Source organism: Equus asinus, chromosome X (genome assembly GCF_041296235.1).
Source record: "Equus asinus isolate D_3611 breed Donkey chromosome X, EquAss-T2T_v2, whole genome shotgun sequence".
Taxonomy (NCBI): Eukaryota; Metazoa; Chordata; class Mammalia; order Perissodactyla; family Equidae; genus Equus; species Equus asinus.
The window spans coordinates 48,607,326-48,627,674 of NC_091820.1; the positions used below are offsets into that span (position 1 = coordinate 48,607,326).

Sequence of the window (20,349 nt, forward strand, 5' to 3'; positions counted from 1 at the left end):
AGAGTTTTACTAAATTAAGTTAAATGATAAAATGTGTTGAGTATCTAGGTCATTTTCACATAATATAAAATAGTAGAAATTGATTATTGGGCATAGATTTGTCTGCCTGTGGTTTCTTATCTCAGAGAAACTAAAAGATGCTTAAGTTTATTGATAAACATGTTTTGTACATGCTGAGAAATTTTCTATGAGAAAACACATATTTCTAAAAAGTCTGTATACAAGACAAGTAAAACGTATGTTTTCAGTAAAAAAAGATAAAAAGAGAGATATTTTTGTTTTGTTAAAAATGATAAATTTATCCTAAAGTACTAAAAAAAAAGACAACATTGGACAAATTCTTAATGTAAAAAGGAAGTGACAGAAAGTTTGTAAAAGGAAAATCCTGAAAAGTTTTATGCCTGGTCAAGTTGACTAAGATTAAAGTAAAGCCAATTAAATAAGTAAGTTTTGATGTCAAAAGACACTGGTGCGAAAATTAAAATTTGACTCACTCTCTTTCTTAAAAGAACAATTTTCCTGGACTTTTAGTCTGCTCTTGATAAAGAGGTTATAAAAGGTTTTTCTTTACCTTTAAGTTTACCTAAAAGACAGAAAAACTATGTTTTGTTGAAATAATCTCCTATGTTCAAAAAGACTGAGGTCTCTCTATTAAGGTTTTTTTTTTTTTAACTATTTGGCTCTCTCTGTTTGCCTTCAAGATCTTTGGTTGTCACCATGGTTAAAGGGATAACTAAACACTGTTTCATGGGGACCTATAATATTATATGGGTAAATGTTATTGATATAAATGTTTTGAAAATTATGTAACATTCCTAAAATTCTGATCTGTCCTGATTATCAACCATAATTCTGGTTGTTTCAAAGTGTTGTATGTCAAAGAAATAGCCAAGTTTTTTTGTCAATTGCCATTTTTTAAAGTGTTTTGTTGTTTGCAGACAGTTGTTTTACTCTGATGTTTTTGCAAATATGTTTCATCTTCAGAGAGATTCATGGAAAGGACTCTGACACATGCTCTAGAATACAGCTTTCTGATAAACTTTCAAGATTATGAAACTGAACTGGGCAGGAAATTATAGAACTGTAACTGAAAAACTGATGGCCTCATGAAACCGCCAACAGAAGATCAAGAGTTGGTTACATAAAACTAAATAAACTGATGGGGTGATTATAATTTTTATGAATTTTTGTTTAAGATATTGTGGATTTTTAAATTTTTGTTTTTTCAGATTTAAGAAAACTTTTTCTTTATTCTCTTAAGGAACTATAACTTAGAACAATTTGTAAACAGAATTGAAACATTTATTTTTTTCTATCTGATCCCTCCAAAATGTGAAAACTCCTGATGAATAAGTATTCTTATTTTCATGGCAATATGGTTGTTTGTATAAGTTCAATAAGAATCTGTTCTTCTTATAACAGGACACAACTGGAAACACTGGTTATATTACTGAGGCTTTACTGGAATGTCATATTTGAGAGTAACAATAAAGACTCAGATATGACAAGACAGCTTTTGAGGAATAAAGGTTGACTTTTTGGAATAAAGCCACTTGTAAATATTTGCCTGGTACCTTGCTTACACGTTCCCAGCAACCTTACCTGGTAAGTAAGTAAGGTCACTTATCCAGCAGGTGCAGGGAACCTCAAAATCTTTTTGGGGAGCCTCAAGAGAAGAGAGGAATTCACCCAAATCTGTATGTATTACAGGAGGCGTCTGATAACAAGTTCTTGATCTGCCTTTCCTGGCCTTGAGAGGCCTTCAATCTAAGTTCAGTCTAAAACTCCTCATAAAAAGTTCCAGCAAAGCAAATTTAAAAGAACCTATATGATCAATTGCTGTTCTTACTGTATTTATGTAACTAATTGGGCCAAATTTATTAAACTTATTTTTATAAATAAGTGTTTGTATTATTTTGTAAACCAATGGGTCTTAATTTGACCATCTTTAGTAAAAATAAGGGTGATTTTAGAGAGAGAAAATATTATGTTTCAGTAGAAACTATAGTACAGGTTCATGAATATTGGATTTTGGTTCTGATAATTGTCTTTGAGCTTTTTGTTTTATATCTGTTAACTGGATTGGATCCTGAATTCTTCTAGTCTCCTGAAATATCCAAAATAACAAATCTCCAAACTAACGTTTTCTACTTTTTCCATCATTTTCATTGAGAATCGAGACTGAATCCACCCTTTTTCCTGAAACCTTGCAAACTGAAGCTAGTCATCTTAATATAAACTTAAAAAGATTCATGCCTGCTACTATGTAAGTCACTCAGCAAGATACCTGAGAGCCCAATGACACCATCAGAGACATTTCAAACTGCAAAAGATGCTTTGACCCTAACTCCTAAAAGTCTTCTTGATTGGTTGCCCTTTGGGGCTCAGGAACTAATTTATAATGTACTCCAATCATTAACCCTGATTTTGTTTTTCTTTCTCTAAAAATACCTCTTATTAAATACCTTATTACTTACTTACTTATACAAGACAGGCCTAACTCTGGGAGCCCACCTGCATCACCACCTTATTCAAAGACTGGTTCAATAAGATGGAACAACCTATGACCCTTATCAGCAAGTATCTGCAGAGGTACCAGGTCCAGACCGATTTTCAGGGCTGTCTTCTTGGATTCCTCAAGAGATTAAGCCCATTTTTCAGGGACTGTTAAAATTTGGCTTGTCTATATTTCTTATCCTTCTGGTTATATACTTAATGTGCCTTTAGATGTTGTTCCAACTTGTTGAACAAGGTACAAAAGTTCTAAAAAATGTCAACCTAAATTCAAGGACAAAAGAATATTTTCAAATGAGTGCTAAACAGTTTCATTCCTCTAGCCCAGATCTACACCCTGATTCAGCAGGAAGTAGCTAGATGGGCTGTCGTCCCAAAGCCCTCAAGATTGAGCAAGAAACATAAAATGGAGGGAGTTGATACCAGCCCTGATATCAGTTCCCTTACATTGAACCCAGCATATATGGGGTTAAAACCAAAAGCATTCATTCCTTTCCTCTGCTTCTTCAGTTACACTCATATGTAAATATCTGTTTCTTTAACCTTTGACTCCCTGAGCTTTACAACCAAATAAAAGTTACAAATTGTTAAAAGCCCAGGTGGCCTCACACTAAAGTTTTGGCTAATCACAGGTCCCTGAAGTTTATTGTAGGGAAACTGATATCCAGAGAATATCAAGAAACTAAAGCTTCCCAGGCCCGCAACTCCTTGAATTCCTGGTGCCAGAATCCACCATCCACCACAGAGACAGATGGCCAAGAACAGCCACCTGCAGAATTCCTTAACTCCCCCTCCCTCCAAGCAGCAGCCTCACAAGGTCAAATGCAGGCTGGTGGGAAAGTGCTGACTAGCAAGGCCACAGGCTCCCCCCTCCCTACAAGCAGCCTCATTCCTTGCAACCTTTAAAAACCCCTTGCCTCCCATCTTTCAGGGAGACAAGATGAATTTGAGGGCTCAGTCTCATCTCCTGGCTGACGTCATCCGAAATAAAAACCCTTTTCTTGCCATAAGCCTGGCATTCCAGTTTTTATTTGGCTCCTCTTGTGTAGCGGGTCAAGAACCTGTGTATGTGGCAGGTAACAATATCAAATGCTCTAATTTGCACAAAATTAAGCACACAATCATGTGGAATCATCAAAACAGGAGAATTCTAAAGATGGGTATTTCTCCTATCACTAGTACTTCAATTATATCAGCAAGAATATCATTAGTCCTAGGGTTTACAGTTGTTACAATCATAAAACTTTCTTTTTAGTTATGGATTCCCATCTACACTGATTACAGTTCTGTCCCATATGGAAGAATATGGAAATAACTATAACTAATAATCACCATTTACTGGGAAAAAAGGTAAGTAGATAGAACTCACCAAATATAAAATATAGTTTTAAATACATAACTCTATGTTATGGTGAATGCTTTACAACTTGTCAACACAGATGGTATGATATTATCTATGTGTTAGTTAGCTGTAATCTAGACTCTAGGAGTGGATAATTGTCCTAATAGAACACATACTACATTTAATCAAAAAGCCACATTCCAGTGGTGGCTATTCAAATAGCATTCAAAGAGAGCATTCAGCTATCTTTCCCTCCTGCCCACAACAGCAGAGCATAATGGATTTAAGAAATGGAGTCTCATTGATAAATTAGTGCTTTTATTAGTTAGCACATTGATTTCAGAAATGACTTTTCACTGGTGAAATCAATGTTGTTTATATCTGAGTTTGCTCTAGAAATGATAGCAGAATTCAAACTTTTGCTTGCTCTATCTGAAAGGGAGGTGCTACATACCAGGAGGATTTCATTTTCCTCCCTTCCCTCATGGTGGCTCCTCAGGGACCGCTTCAGAAACCCTGGGGCTTCACTGAGCACCCTGGAAACCACTGATCCATCTCAATCCCTTCATTTTACTGACAAAAAAATGAAATCCAGAGGTTAGGTAACTTATCCAAGGACATGGCTGCTTAATTAGAGAGGCAGGACTACACCTTGGTTTCAGGAACCATATAATACTCTCCTTTAGACTCAAATTACGTCTATGAAAAACAACATAATATGTGAATTATGGCTTATGTCTAAAGATTTCCTTTCCTTTATTCTAAATCAATGGTCTCAACCTTGGGCGATTTTACAACCCAGGGAACATTTGGTGGTGTATAGATACATCTCTGGTTGTCACAACTTGGAATAGGTGCCACTGGCACCTAGTGAGCAAAGACCAAGGATGCTGCTAAACATCTTACAATGCATGGGACAGTACCCCCCCCCCAATAAAGAATTATCTGGCCCAAAATGTCAATAGTCACTCCCTAGCTATATACTCCAAAGCACTGAGAACAGATATTCAAACAAAAACTTGTACATCAGTGTTCATAGCAGCACTATTTACAATAGCCAAAAGGTGGAAACAACCCAAATGTCCATCAACTTATGAATGGATAATCAAAATATGGTATGTTCATACAATGGGATATTATTCAGCCATAAAAAGGAATAACCATAAAAAGGAAAGGAAAAGGAATAATACTAATATAATATGGATAAATTTAAAAAACATTATGCTAAGTGAAAAAAGCCAGACACAAAAGGTCACATATTGTATTATTCCATTTATATGCAATATCCAGAATACATAAATCCATAGAGATAGAAAGCAGATTATAGGTTGCCAGGGCCTGGGGAGAGGAAGGAATAGAGACGACTGCTTAGTGGGTATGGGGTCTCCGGTGGAGGTGATGGAAATGTTTTAGAACAAGATAGTTGCACAACATTGTGAATGTACTAAATGCCACTGAACTGTATATTTTAAAATGGTCAATTCTATGTTATGTGAATTTTGCCTCAATTTTTTTTAAAAAAAGTCAATAGTGCTGAGGTTGAGAAACGATTCTAAATTTACATACCAAAGGTTTTCTTCTTAAAAAAGTAAAAGGCAGAGAGGACTCCATCAAAGACAAAAAGCATCAAGCACTATAATGAGTTAAAAAAAAGAAAAGTGGCCTGACCCTTAAATAGCTCATTTTTCTCTGGTGGGAAAGACTCGCCAGGAAAAAATAATGGCTGTTGTCAGCCTCAAGCAGATTTGTATTACTGTTATAAAATTATGAAGATAAGGGTTTACGATAAATTGGTGACATCATCTAAACTGCAGAGGCACGAATATGCTACTGTAATAAAGAGACTCTCAGATTTAATATAGGCCAGAAAATGAAATAATTAATTGTCTTTAAATATGTGCCTTCACTTGAACTATAAACCAGGGAGCTGTCAAATAAAATTAGGCACTACATTATGAGATAGTCACTTTACAAGCCTTACCAGTTTGAACATTCATTCTCTGTTTGAAAATATGGAGCTGTATGCTCAGAGTTAACGTTTAGGATTGGCCTCAACTGAGCAGCAGTGAATCAAAGAGCTTAGAGATTTACTGTGGTAGCTATAACCCATCTTTCCTTCCACTAAGTCTTGATAAGTAGGGGGACATATTTGGGTTCCCTGGGCTAAAGGAGCCAAGCACATCCAGGGACCGAAAGGAATTATGCTGCTGTGTTTTAATAAAAAACAAAGACTAACTGGCAGCAAAAATGCCACTGTTTCTTCATAGCACAGAAATATGTTCATGTATACTAGAACATCAAGGGCATGTTATCATGAAGTACAGAAAATAAAGATAGAAACTGACTTTTCAGATTAAGATTTTATAGAGAGAGGGTTTTCTTCTATGCTAGGTAAAAGCTATTCCCAAAGACTAAATACTGGAAGGGGAGAAACAGAAAAAAATGCTAAAGTATCTTCATATTTTTATTTTAATTATTCTCCACAAATAAGACTATCTGCTTACTGTCATTCAGCTATTCCAGGTATTGTTTTTTATACAACTAAACAAAATTAATCCTTTTGAAGTTTTGTGGCTAAATATTACTCTCATTGGTAAAAGAAGAGTAGGAGCAGCTTGTGGTTTGCTATTAAAGACAGCATGATGAATTTCTTCCAGAAGCTGTGTCCTTAAAGACAGTGAAATAACTGATATTAGGCTAATAAATGCCATAAATTGCTGATATTAGGCTAATAATAACTGATATTAGGCTAATAAATGCCATAAATTGCTGCTATAGCACAAGAACATGCAGTAAGAGAAGTGTGTTCTCTCATAGAAAAAATTTCAGATGGAAAATAGGTATGACTTAAAAATCAAATTCTACTCAAACATTGTAACAAAAACAATAACCCCAAAATTTTTTAGCAAGAAATTGCTTTGTGGAGTACTGAAACTTTTGAAATTTTGTCTTGAATAAACCAGCTGCTCAGGGGGGAATGAAAAGGCAGAATAAAGTTTTAATTTCCATCTGAAGATGATTAAAGATAAACACTAGTATTACACACATAATATTTTGTGAGCCTATATACACGCATCTGTAAAATCTTTACATTCTCTTCTTTGTGAAAATGTTAATTCTCTGCTAAAATCTTATACATAATTTTATTTATACGTAGTGTTCTTTCTTGTAACAGCATCTCCCCTTGATGTCTCATACTGTTCTAGTGTTTTATGATGTATTATATTCTTTGTGTTAAGAAAAACCGCAAAAATAAAACCTTATCGATCAAGAATGATGACTTTCCCCAGGTAAGTGGTGTCTTAGGCCCCTTACTCTAGGCATCTCCCACCGTGGGTTGTGTATAAGAAGCTTCAGAGTTGACTTATCTTGTTGTTTAACTTGGTGACTGCCAATCAGTGCTGCTGCCTTCGAATCACTGCAGCCAAGGATCATTGCTGCTCAGAGGATTTTGATATTTGAGGCACTCCACTATCTGATACACATGTGCTTTAGCTCTTGCCATAAATGGTGATGAACACTGAGCTATTTCTCTCTGCCTATCTGTCCAGTCCCCCATGCTGTGAGAAATATATGAACATCATTGTAGATCTTAGAAAATATTTTCTTCTGTACTTCTCACAGCAACAGACAGCTCCTAAGTTGTTTTCTTTTTTAAAGATTGGCACCTGAGCTAACATCTGTTGCCAATCTTCTTTTTTTCTTTTTTTTCTTCTTCTTCTCCCCAAAGCCCCCCAGTACATACTTGTATATTCTAGTTGTAGGCGCTTCTGGTTGTACTATGTGGGACGCCACCTCAGCACGGCCTGATGAGCGGTGCCATGTCCACGCCCAGGACCCAAACCAGGCAAACCCTGGGCCACTGAAGCAGAGCAAGTGAACTTAACCACTTGGCCACAGGGCCAGCCCCAGCTCCTAAGTTTTTAATAAACTTTCTACACTACTGATGACTAGAGTATTCAGAACATGGTTTATTGGAAGAAAATAAAAACTGGATATGCCATAAGGAGGCCTAGGTTTGCATTTTGGCTCTCCATTTATAGGCTGTGGACTTCAGCTAAGACTTTCCCTCATGACCTTCAGTTTTAGAATACATAAAATAAAGATAATAATCCCTACTTAGATCACAAGGTTCTCTTAGAACGCAAATAAAATAACATAAGAGAAATATCTGTGAGTTATGAAGTGCTCTACAGGTACTTGTTAATATCAAAATAATAATTCTTAAGAGTCCTAAATACTAAGCCCCAGCTCAGAACTCATATATAGCAAATGGCATTTCAATGCCACATTCAATGGATACTGACTGTGGCCTAGTAAGAAATTAAAAACACAAGTCTGTTCTCATCCTCTCCACCATTTTTAAGACTTTGTTTATAAATTTTTTCATGTCACATAAATTAAAGAATGATTCATCTAACACATATTTATAAATAATTTCTTCATCCAATATCAAAAAATACTGAAAGAGGGGTCAGCCCAGTGGCACAGAGATTAAGTTTCTTCGTTCTGCTTCGGCAGCCTGGGGTTTGCCAGTTCAGATCTGGGGTGCAGACCTACGCACTGCTTGTCAAACCATGCTGGGGCAGGTGTCCCACATATAAACTAGAGGAAGATGGCATGGATGTTAGCTCAGGGCCAGTCTTCCTCAGCAAAAAAAGAGGAGGATTGGTAGCAGATGTTAGCTCAGGGCTATCTTCCTCAAAAGAACAAACAAACAAACAAACAAAAGAAAAAAATAGAAAAAAAATACTAAAAGAAATTCGCCTCAATTTTAATTTTTCACCTACAGTGTATGTTTTTCCAGCTGTGTTCTTTGTTTTCATGGCTCTTTAATTAATGAGGCTGGTCCCATGTCTTTGTGATGTTTTCCTCTGCTGTCCCTTTGTATGACACATTGAGCTATGTTTGTGAGGGTCTTTGCCAAACCCAGTAAAAACTTCATTGTACACTGCCAGAAAAGAAAAAAATAAGCACACAGTAGCATCTTTTTTTCCACTAACAGTGTCAGCAATTAACAAGTGTAATCAGGCAAACTAAGTAAAGCTTGGAGAGTAAAGGACAGAGTCTTTGCGATTCAGGATGTTAAGGATGCTTTTAAAGTGGTCAACACAAAGAGCCAAAATGCTGCTATTACAAGATTCTGTTTGTAAAAGCAGCATGTTTTGAAGCACTTTCCTTATCTCATCTCCAGGTTGGAAACATGCCCATCTTTGCAGATTACATTACCATGTCCTGTCCTTTAGCAAGAACTCTATTAATTGCCTGGCCATTTAAACAAATACTTGCTGAGGCACCTTTTAAAGTAAGCACCTAATGATCTACTCGCTAATGACCTGACGATCATTTTGAAAAGGAAGAGAGGAAACAAGAAGAAATGTGTTGACTTGTTTCAGTGCAGCTCTCTTTTCCATATGGCCATGATGAAATCCAACAATGAGAACATTCTCCAAATCCACCTAAAGCTTGAGATTAGGTAAGGATTAAGGCACAATAGTTGTTCTGGAAGCTTCTACTGACAGCTGACTTGGGGTTAGGATATGGCATGAATTAGTTCCAGAACTTTGACCAGTTTTTTTTAATTTGTTCATTTTTTTAAATTTCTAAACTATCAGAGATTGGTATCTTTTGTGAAGGTTGAGAAAGAACCAGAATCCCTAGGCTAATCAATCTCCAAGGGAAGCTCCAGAGAAAAGAGGCAAAATCTGACTCAGCAAGATTCAGGAAAGTATTTTCCATGATTCATCCATAATCCTGGGCTGCCCACGAGGGCCCATACTAGGGTGGGGCAAGCAAAGTACCCAGAGCACAAAACATAAGGAAGCACTGTCTGTCACTTGCACAACCCCAGTCCCAGCCCTGCTGCTTACAGAAGCATCTGATCAAGTAGCCTCATTTTAACTGTTCAAATTCAATAAGGACAGCAATGAGCTGATACCACTGCTCTCTTCCATTATACTTTAGAGTTCTTAACACACTTGCATCTGTATTATCACATTATGCCAATCACAACTTTCTGAGGCTAGAAGTGCAGAACGTATTAATCCTACCTCAGAGATGAAAAAACAAGTTGAGGGGAGCTCTAGGATTTGATCAAAGTAGTAGAGGTAGAACTTGAACTCGGGCCTCTGATTCTCTATGTTCAGTACTCTTCTCACTGTGCTACACAACACCAGGTTTCCCTCTGAGGTCCTTTACAGCATCTGATTTTATGGTCTACACTGATTAGGATTATTTATGAAGTCACTAGTGGCTAGTTAATATTAACAACAAAACGACCTTAAATTTGTCTATTGTCCACTGTCCATAAGTAGCCTTATGAGAAAGGAAAAATAAACAAAAGGAATTAATCTAACGGTTCTTAATGCCAGGCTTTAACATTTTAGGGGAAATCGAAACCATTTATAAATCAACCTCAAAGATGAACTTTTTAATACTGTCATTGATTGCATAGTAGAAGCAATTTTTTGTTTATGTTATTATCAACAAAACTTAGAAGCCATTGGAAGCATATGGGTAACTTTGCTAAGAGTTGTAAAGAAGTTGGATTAGGGCAGCTCTATATAGTATCAAGTTTGAGCCTTCTCTCTCTGTACTGGGAGATATCCAGAAAAGAACAGAAGGAAAAAAAAGACCCTTGCCAGTGCATGTGGTCTGTTGGTCTTTCTCTGTACAGCCCTGCTTCAGACAAAAAGTTACTAACACTAACCAGAAATACAATTTATGTGTCCACAAAAACACTCTGAGATACAAATCTAATTTCCTGGATACAGTGGATTAATACGGAGAGAGTCTAAATAATTTAAAAGTGAAGAGAAACTTACTCCTCCCCATGTTTTCTTGTGGTCTCTGGCAGGTCCCTGGATGATGATTTCCTGTACAAAATACAACACATATCACAGTCAGATTCACAGAGGCTGAGTCACTACATCAAATAAGCTCCATTAAAGTTGATGTGGTCAACATGAGCCTTTCATTTCAGTGCATCCCAATCTTGTCTCCTTACACAAATGTTTTCTCCATCACAAACAGATATATAGCCTCACAGGATAGAAAAACAGTATTCTAGAAGCATGGGCTCTAAATCAACTTACTATGACCTTGTTTATCTGGTATTAATTTCTGCCCTTGCCAAATAAGTCACCAAATTGGTCACATGCTTATCTCTTAGGAAGGCAGTGATATCAACAAAAAATGGTGGACAAAATTGCCAAAAGACTCAGGCTAGCATGTTATTAGTTTGCCTATCCCTGGTTTCTCTTCAATGTCATTCTGTGACAAATCCAATACCCTTTATAGTGTAACATTTTCCTGAATGGTGTCAAACAGCAGTACCCCTAATCAAATTATCCCTGAGGCAAAGCAGCCCACAGAGTTATTACCAATAAACAATAAGAATAACTATGAACTACTGACAACAGAAATTTTGGAGGAAAAAAACTACATACTGCAAATGCAGGTATGCACAGAAGAGCAGCAATTCTGTTTTTAAAAGATGAAAATAAATACACAGAAGCTAATTCATACCATAATGCTTCCTTTTCTTACAGGGTTCAATCATAGAATTACACATTTATTGTTCACCTGCCACATTCCCGATATGAAGCTAAGCACCAGAGAAGCAAAACTATAAGACAATTTATCAGTCTATTAAGGAATGTATAACCTATTTGAAGTTAAGCATATAGGGCAGAGTGATGTCATCAAGATGGGCACATAGGTCATTCTCGACTTCAGTTCCTCCCACAAGAAGACCTACTAGCAACTATCCATAGAAAAGACACTGCTGTGAAAATTCCACATTAGAAGGGTAAGAGGATTAGATACACTCTGACTGCATTGCCCCTCCCCCACATTGGCACAGTGCCACACCAAGAGGGCTCCCCAACCCCAGGGGCCTATGGTTTCTACAGTGGGAAAAGAGAGCCCAAGGTGGACATCCAGCTTCCCCAGCATGTGGGATGCTGCCCAGGAGGCCCACTCAGGGCTTGTCTCATAGGGATCACTGAAGGAATTTGCAGGGCTTGACCGCTGGGGATCTGATAGAGATGGAGAAGAGGAGTGACTAATAAAAAACAGTGCCCAGGTCTTGGCAAATGGTGTTCCTGCTTGCAGCAGTACCTCAGCAAAGATCCCAGCCAGCAGCTCTGGCCATCTGTAGAGTCAAGCCAGTGGCCCCCTCTGACTAGGGAGCTCAGTTGGCAGTACTGCCTGATTTGGATTCCCAGTCAATGGTCCATACTGGCAGTGGAGCCTATTCTACCACCCTGCCCAGGAAGGGAAGCAAATTCCAAGCCGTGCCCAAGTGCTGAGCATACACTCCAGTCCCACCCTTCCAGAAGGACTTGCCAGAGAACTAGAACAGCTGAGGAGCCTATCTTACAGCCCCACTTGATAAGGGATCCAAGCCAGTAGCCCTGCCCAACTGGTGAGCATAGCTTCGGGCCTCACATAACCAGGCAGCCTGAAAAGTGACCCTGGGCAACATGGGAGCCCAGCCTATGGTACCAGCAAAACACAGAGCCCAGCCTACAACCCTGATAAACAGAGGATCCCAGCCTACTGCCCTGTCCAACTACCGAACACAGCCTGCAGCCTTGCCCAGGCAGAAAGCCCAACCAGTAATCCCACCCAATCAAGGAGCATAGCCTGTGGCCCCATCCAACAAGAAAGCCCAGCTACTGACCCTGCCTACCAGCTGAGCACAGCCAATGACTTACGTGATCACAATGACCAGAATGCAGCCCTGCTCAACTTCAGGGCACAGTCTTCAGCCTCGCCTGATTTCAGAGCATGGCCTGAGGCAACCTCAGACCACTAAGCCCTGCCTGCGACCCTGCCTAAACACAGAGTCCAGCCAGTGACACCATCTTGTTGTGGAGCAAAGTCTGAGACCCCACACAACCAGGGGCAGATTGCAGAGCCTAGCCCATAGCCCTGTCCAATCGTGGGGTTCAACCAGTGGCACCACCCTGCCAGGGAACACAGCCTGGGACTTCAGCCAACCAGAGGTGACTGCAGAGCCCAGCTAGTGGTTCCACCTGACTGCAGAGCATAATCAACAGTCCCATCCAAACAGGGAGATGGTTGCCCAGTGGTCCTGGCTCAAACATGGAGCCTAGCCAACAGGCCCACCCAACCCTGGAGCCCAGCCAGCAGTATCCCCCAACCTCAGAGCATGGGCAGTAGCCTAATCCAACTAGAGACCCAACAGAAAGCCCTGCCTGCCCATAGAGGCTACCAGCTGACCTTTCCAGTACCCTCAAGCTGTAGTGACTGGTGAAGGTCTTTCCCTGCCAAAGTGAACCGGTAAAGTCGAAGAAGAGACTGCTTAAACAAATGCACAGATACCAATGCAAGGAATCAAGGATCACAAAAAAAACAGGTTAAAATCAGACCAGCAAAAGAAACTAATAAAGCTTTAATAACTGACCCTAATTAAATGGAGATCTGTGAACTGTCTGAAAAAGAATTCAGAATAATTCTCTTAAAGAACTTCAGTGAACTACAAGAACACACAGATGACTACAAGAAATTAGGAAAACAATGCATGAACAAAATGAGAAGTACAACAAAGAAACAGAAGCCATCAAAAAAATCTTAAGAGCTGAAGAATCATGACTGAAGAATTCAACAGAACAAAACAGCAATATAGTCATGTGCTGCAAAACAACGTTTGGTCAACAAAGGACCACATATACAACAATGGTCCCATAAGATTAGTTCCATATTGCCTACGTGTGTAGTAGGCTATACCATCTATGTTTGTGTAAGTACACTCTATGATATCCACACAGTGATGAAATTACCTAATGATGCATTTATCAGAACATATTCCTGTCATTAAGCAATGCATGACCATAGTAAGTGCTTACCTATCAACAATTACTTTAAATGTAAATGGATTAAATTCTCCAATCAAAAGACACAGAATGTCTGAATGGATAAAAAACAAAATACTGATGATATGCTGCCTACAAGAGATTCACTTTAGCTTTAAGGACACACAGAATGAAGTGAAGGGATGGAAACAGCTTTTCCAAGCAAATGATAACCAAAAGAAAGCAGAGATAGCTATATTTATATCAGCCAAGATAGACTTTAAGCTAAAAATGGTTATAAGAGACAAAGAAGGTCATTATATAATGAAAAAGGGGTCAATTCATCAAGAAGATATAACAACTATAAATATTCATGAACCCAACATGGGAATGCCTAAATATATAAAGCAAATATTAACACAACTAAAAGAAGACATAAACAGCAATACAATAATAGTTGGGGACTTTAATACCCTACTCTCAACAATGGACAGATCATCCAGACAGAGAATCTGTCAGGAAACAGTGGATTTAAACAACACTATAGATGAAATGGACAGAACAGACATATATAGAACATTCCATCCATAGCAGCAGAATGCACATTCTTCTCAAGGATACATGGAATCTTTTCTAAAACAGATCATATGGCAGACTGCAAAACAAGTCTCAAGAAATTCAAGAAGACAGAAATTATATCAAGTATCTTTTCCAACTACAATGGTATGAAAGTAGAAATAACAGGAGGAAATCTGGAAAACTCATAAATACATGGAAATTAAACAACGCACTCCTGACCATAAAAAGGAAGTAAAAAAATATCTTGACACATACATAAACACAACATAAGAAAACCAAGGGAATGCAGCAAAAGCAATTCTAAGAGAAAAGTTTACAGCAATAAACATCAATATTAAGAAACAAGAAAGGGGAAATAAAAAATTATCTTGAAACAAATGAAAATGGAAATACAACATATGAAATCCTGTGGGATACGGCAAAAAAATTTCTGTGAGGAAAGTTCATAGCAATACATATTAAGAAATTAGAAAGATCGCAAATAAACCTAACTTTACAGCTCAAGGAACTAGTAAAAGAAGAACAAACTAAGCCCAAAGTCAGCAGAAAAATGAAACACTAAACATTAGAGCAGAAATGAATGAAATATACAATAGGAAAACAACAGAAAACATCACTAATCATCAGGGAAATGCAAATCAAAACCACAATGATATATCACCTATCAAAAAGACAAGAGATAACAAATGCTAGTGAGGATGTGGAGAAAGGGAAACCCTCATACTCTGTTGGTGGGAATGTAACCTAGTACAGCCATTATGGAAAACAGTGTGGAAGTTCCTCAAGAAATTAAAAAAAGAGAACTACCATATGATCCATCAATTCCACTTAGCAGTACATTTCTGAAGGAAACGAAATCACTATTTGAAAGAGATTTCTGTATCACCATGTTCACTGTAGGATTACTTATAATAGTCAAGACACGGAAACATCTAAATATCCGACAGATGACTGGATTAAAAAGATGTGATACATATACATACGTACACACCCACACACTGGAATACTATTTGGCCATAAAAAGGGAAATTCTGCCATTTGTGACAACATGGCTGAACCTTGAGGGCATTATGCTAAGTGAAATAAGTCAGACATGGAAAGACAAATACTGTATGAACTCACCTACATGTGGAATATAAAAAAACCAAACTCATAAAACCAGAGAATAGACTGGTGATTGCCAGGGGTGGGGGAATGGGTGAAGGCAGTCAAAAGGCACAAACTTCCAGTTTTAAGATGAATAAATTCTGGGGATGTAATGTACAGCATGGTGACTATAGTTATCCACACTGCATTGTCTATTTGAAAGATCTATATTAAGTGAGTGGATCTTAAAAGTTATCAACACACACACACACACAAAAACTATGTGAGGTGATGGATCTGTTAACCTTATTGTGGCAATCATTTCACAATATATACATGTATCAAATTATCATGTTGTACAACTTAAACTTACATAATGTTACATGTCAATTATATCTCGATAAAGCTGAAAAAGAGTGAAGCATATATGAAATAGATAATCAGGAAATAAATATGAGACTGAGATCTGATAACTAGTTGTGTGACACAGGAAAATCATTTTCTATTTCAAATTCCTCGCAAAAGGAGCAGGCTGAACTAGATGAGTGTTTCCCAAATTGACCTCCACAGGATGTTAAAAGGTACGTTATTCAAAACAGGACTCTGATCAAATAAATATAAGCAATGCTGTCTTAAGGTTAAATAGTTTTCTTTATTATAAGACTTTTTAGAGAGCTTTAAAAATGCTAATTAGCAATGTGACAAAAGTATGGTCTCTCAATGTACTTGGCTACATAACCTTTTTTGGACAAGATAACTGCTAAAGCCTCTTGCAGCTCTGAAATGTCATTATTTTCTAACAAGGTATTAACTGTATGGAACAAAATTAACATAAAGTGAATCAGGAAAGAAGTCAAGGGGGTCAAATTCTCAGAGAATTCTGGAACCAAAATAAACTTTAGAAATTATCTAATGATTTCTCACCACCCCATCTTTTATTTAAAGCAGCAGACCACTCTCAAGAGATCGTATGCAGAACACTAACATATATAAAATGGGTTAGGGCCGAACTCTTCAGGCTGAATTGAGGTGGAGGGCTGTAGTCCCACCCACTGGGATTTCTCCTTGAGGCAGCCTAGGTATGCCTCATCAGAAACCCAGTGCCACAAAAAGCAGAGTTTGAATTTTTGACTCCAGACCCTTCAGATGAAGCTATTCTGGGAAGGCTTTAGGAAAGAGCTGGAACCCTCAGACATATTCACAGGAAGGTCCTTCACCCTTCCCAAGTATTTTCTCAATTTTAATTGTAACCCCTCCAAATGAGATAAATAAAACAAGCATTATATAAAGAGAATTATAAATCTTTCTCATTCCTAGAAAAACCATAAGAAAGTTAATGTACTAAAATACAATCCTTGTATAAGTAAGAAGCGATGAAGGAGTTAAGTAGAGGAGTCATATGGCTAAATATGGATTTTAAGAAGATATCTCTGGAGGCAGTAAGGAAAAGAGATTTGACTGGTGAGAGTACAGTGATATCAGAGATGCTAGGTATATCTGGCAGGACTTCTTGTATTTTATTTGTTTATTCTTTAATATTTAATAAAATCTTTTTGAAAAGACTCAAGCCATTCTCAGTTGTGCCAGGGGAACCACAAAGGAAAGGGTTGTCAGGCATGGGCCAGGATTTTCAAAGCCAGCTTGCCTCTCCAGAGGTCAACATGGGGGAGAGAACAGGCATCGGAGGCAAAAAAATCCAGGGAAAGATGAAACCAAGGAGGCAAAAATCACTATTACCTGTCAGCCGCCTCACCTAGTATTCCAGTAATAAACTTCCAAAGATCAGAATCTTGTTTGAAAGAAGACAATATCCGGAGAGAGATATGGGGTTCAAGGCCCACGATCTGTATCACCCCCAAACCCTGAACTCCCCCAGTCCCAGGTTACTTTCCAGCTTCTTCTGTTGCCGGGGTTCAGCCTGCTCTTTCCACTCTGATCTCCTGTTGCTCTGTTCTCTTTTTTCAGCTGGTATGTGTGTTCTAGTTTTTATACCTTTCTAAGCAGGAGTATTTGTCAATCTTGATTCTCGGGTCCCCATCCCAAACTAAACATTACCTCTATAGTAATGGAACACACTTAAAAACAACAACAAAGCAGCTTTTAGCCAGACACTAGGAAATAAAAATCACTGTTTCAGGGATTTACCCAGCCTGGCATGAAACACTCTCTACAAGCAGGTTCCATCTTCCTTAACAACTCTACCATGCTCTAGTGAAACCAGCCTCTACTCATCCCTTAAATATGCCTTTAAACTGTTCCAACTCTGTGCCTCTGCTCTTTTCCTATGCATTATCCACACCTACCAAAATTCCGTTCATCCTTCAATATCAGTAGTGAAGCCTTTCCTCATTACCTGAACAGGAAGTAATCTCTTTTTCCTTTGAACTCTCATACAATATGGAACTTAGGTGCTATCTCATACAGACGTGCAGACCTTATAGTATCTCTCAGACTGTCCAATTCTCAGAGGGTAGGCAATTTGTCTTCTACATCTGTGTCTACTTCGTGCAGGGCACTAGATCATTCCCAATGAGGGTTCTAGTGGCCTACGCGAACCAGACTTAGGGGAAGCTCTCATACCACGTGCGTTCAGCACACATAATGTTTGCCTGAGTTTCCCTTAGGACAAATCAGTGCATCAAAGTCTAATCATTTACACACCACCTAAATCAATTTTATGATTTTTGCTAAATGCATTCATTGCCTATACTTACTCAATGTTTCTTTTAATTAAGTCATTGTTTTTACTTCAGTATCCACTTTGGCCTTGTGCTATAAAAAAAGTATATACAAGCATGGGTTTGATGCTATATTTTTCTAATACATTTAAAAATGCATAACTATTAAGTTCTAGAACTTTTTCAAGGTTCCCTTTGTTTATTTTGCATATCACAAGCAGTAAACTTTGTGGAACACTGTTCATTCCTGTCTTCAGTCAATTCAAAAATATTTGGTGAGTGTCTTTTACTCGCCAGGCACTGTTCTATTCTTCAGGACAGTCATTCTCAAATGGGGGCGATTTTACCCCTGGGGGACATTTGGCAATGTCTAGAGATATTTTTGTTTGTCACAACTGGAGAGGGACGCTACTAGCAGCTAGTGGGTTGAGGCCAGGGATACTGCTAAACATCCTACAATGCACAGAATAGCCCTCAACAACAAAGAATTATCCAGTCCAAAATGTCAATGGTGTCAAAGTTGAGAAACCTTGCTTTAGAGAAACAGTGACAAACAAGAAAGAAAAATCCCTGCTTTTTTTGAGCTTACAATCCAGTAACAGAATATTACAGATGACAGTCTCTTCCAGTATATTCAAGTAAGATTCATTAGTCTACATTTTTCAGAATTTCTTTTCTGTGTGGATTTCTTATATATGGAAGGTATGCTGGCACTGAGAAGATTTCCAGTACCATGGCCTCTTACATAACGGCAGGTTATATACATCCCAACAAGAATACCATGAACAGGTCAGAGTATGGGCTTTGCCACCACACATACCAAGGTCTGAGTCCTGCGTTACCAACACTAGCTATCTGACCTTGGGCAATTTATTTAACCTCTTTAAGCCTCAGTTTCTTCACCCATAATGGGGTTATTAATGGTAGCCCTAATTTCATAGCTTTGAGGGAAGATTAAATGAGAACAGTTAGAACAGTTCTTGGTAGCAATAAAGGCACAGTAAGCAGAACCTATGAGGATGATAACCAAGATATTTTTTCCCCAAAATGTCTTGGTTCAATCTAGTTCCGGTAGTTTATTTTCTAGTTGGTCAATCTAGTTCAATACATTAAATGTAACCATTACCACTTAAGATAGAGGGGAGTATAATATATATTTTATAAGCTGAATTTTTAAAATTAAAACTTGATTTTAAAGTTTTAGCTTCAGCTGCATGTACTAATTAAGTTTGGAATGTGTACCCTCAAGTTCTTTAAGAGCTTCCATTGCCATTTTTTTATATCCCTTACACACACTTTCCCTTCTTTTCCCAGCCTTCCACTGACAATCAGCCTGGTAACTCCTAATCCTGGTTGTGATTCTCCTTCCAGTAATCCTGAGATTCAACTATATCTAGCTCTTTATTAGTTTTGAAACACTGCAGGCCACATTTTAATTTGTAGAGAAGCACTTCAAGGTTGGCTTTGTTTTTCAGCCACCTTTCTCTCTCACAGCTAGTTAAGGTAGGTCAATCACTTCACTGTCCTCCAGTGTGTCCAAATACACCACTACATTAATTTCTGGCCACCCTACTAAAGGCTTTGTTAGGCCTAGTCTCCTGCTCTTCCCCAAGCCCCAAGGCCCTTCTAAGTTTTAAGAGTAAAAGGGCCTAAAGGACCTGTGGCACACTCTAGAGATGAGATGAAATCCATTCTTTCTCATGGTGTCTCTTAAAGCCTCAGCTCTCTTCAGCTTCCTAAGGGCCCTTCTGTAAGTGATGGGTTTGTTCTACTGGGTTTCTGAGTGCTTCCCTTCTGTATCTTCTCCACTTGCACATCCTTCAAATAATAAAGATTAAACTGGATTTGTTGTATATCTACAATAATGTCAATTTCACATATGTCATCTTAGCGCTTGCAACAACTTTATGAGGTAAGTACAATGATACCTACTGATATTGGTAAAACTAAATTTCAGAGAAATTGAACTATTCGTGTTTCTATAATTAGTAAGTAGGGTCATTCCAGGATTGCTGTTTTTAACTTATCAACATATTTACATAAAAAGTGCTCATAATTGCATGCACTTCTAAGATGTTCCCAGGTGATGTTGATGCTGCTGGTACAGGCACCACATGTTGAAAACTGAATCCTGGGATGTCATCAAGCTGATGCGAATCAAGGATAAAAACCTCCAGGTCATTACCAATTCTAGGCCATTTCCTTTCATCCTCCTTTGATGATGTTACTTTCTTCCTATCCCTGTCACTGTCAACTATACACATGCTGGCACCCCCAAACTCAATATCATTAGGACACAGGGATCACAGGTGTCTTTCATTCTAAGACT

At 38.1% G+C, this 20,349-nt stretch overlaps 1 protein-coding gene across 3 annotated transcripts in view; it reads right to left on the reverse strand.

Annotated features, from left to right (window-relative positions):
* Positions 1-20,349, reverse strand: part of PRRG1 (proline rich and Gla domain 1) — a 121,745-nt gene that overhangs the window by 55,496 nt on the left and 45,900 nt on the right. For all 3 annotated transcript variants that reach the window (XM_044763769.2, XM_044763771.2, XM_070502397.1), the window contains exon 2: positions 10,681-10,731. In XM_044763769.2, the coding sequence (XP_044619704.1) occupies positions 10,681-10,690 (10 nt within the window). In that variant the 5' untranslated portion in view covers positions 10,691-10,731. The remainder of the gene's footprint in view (positions 1-10,680; positions 10,732-20,349) is intronic.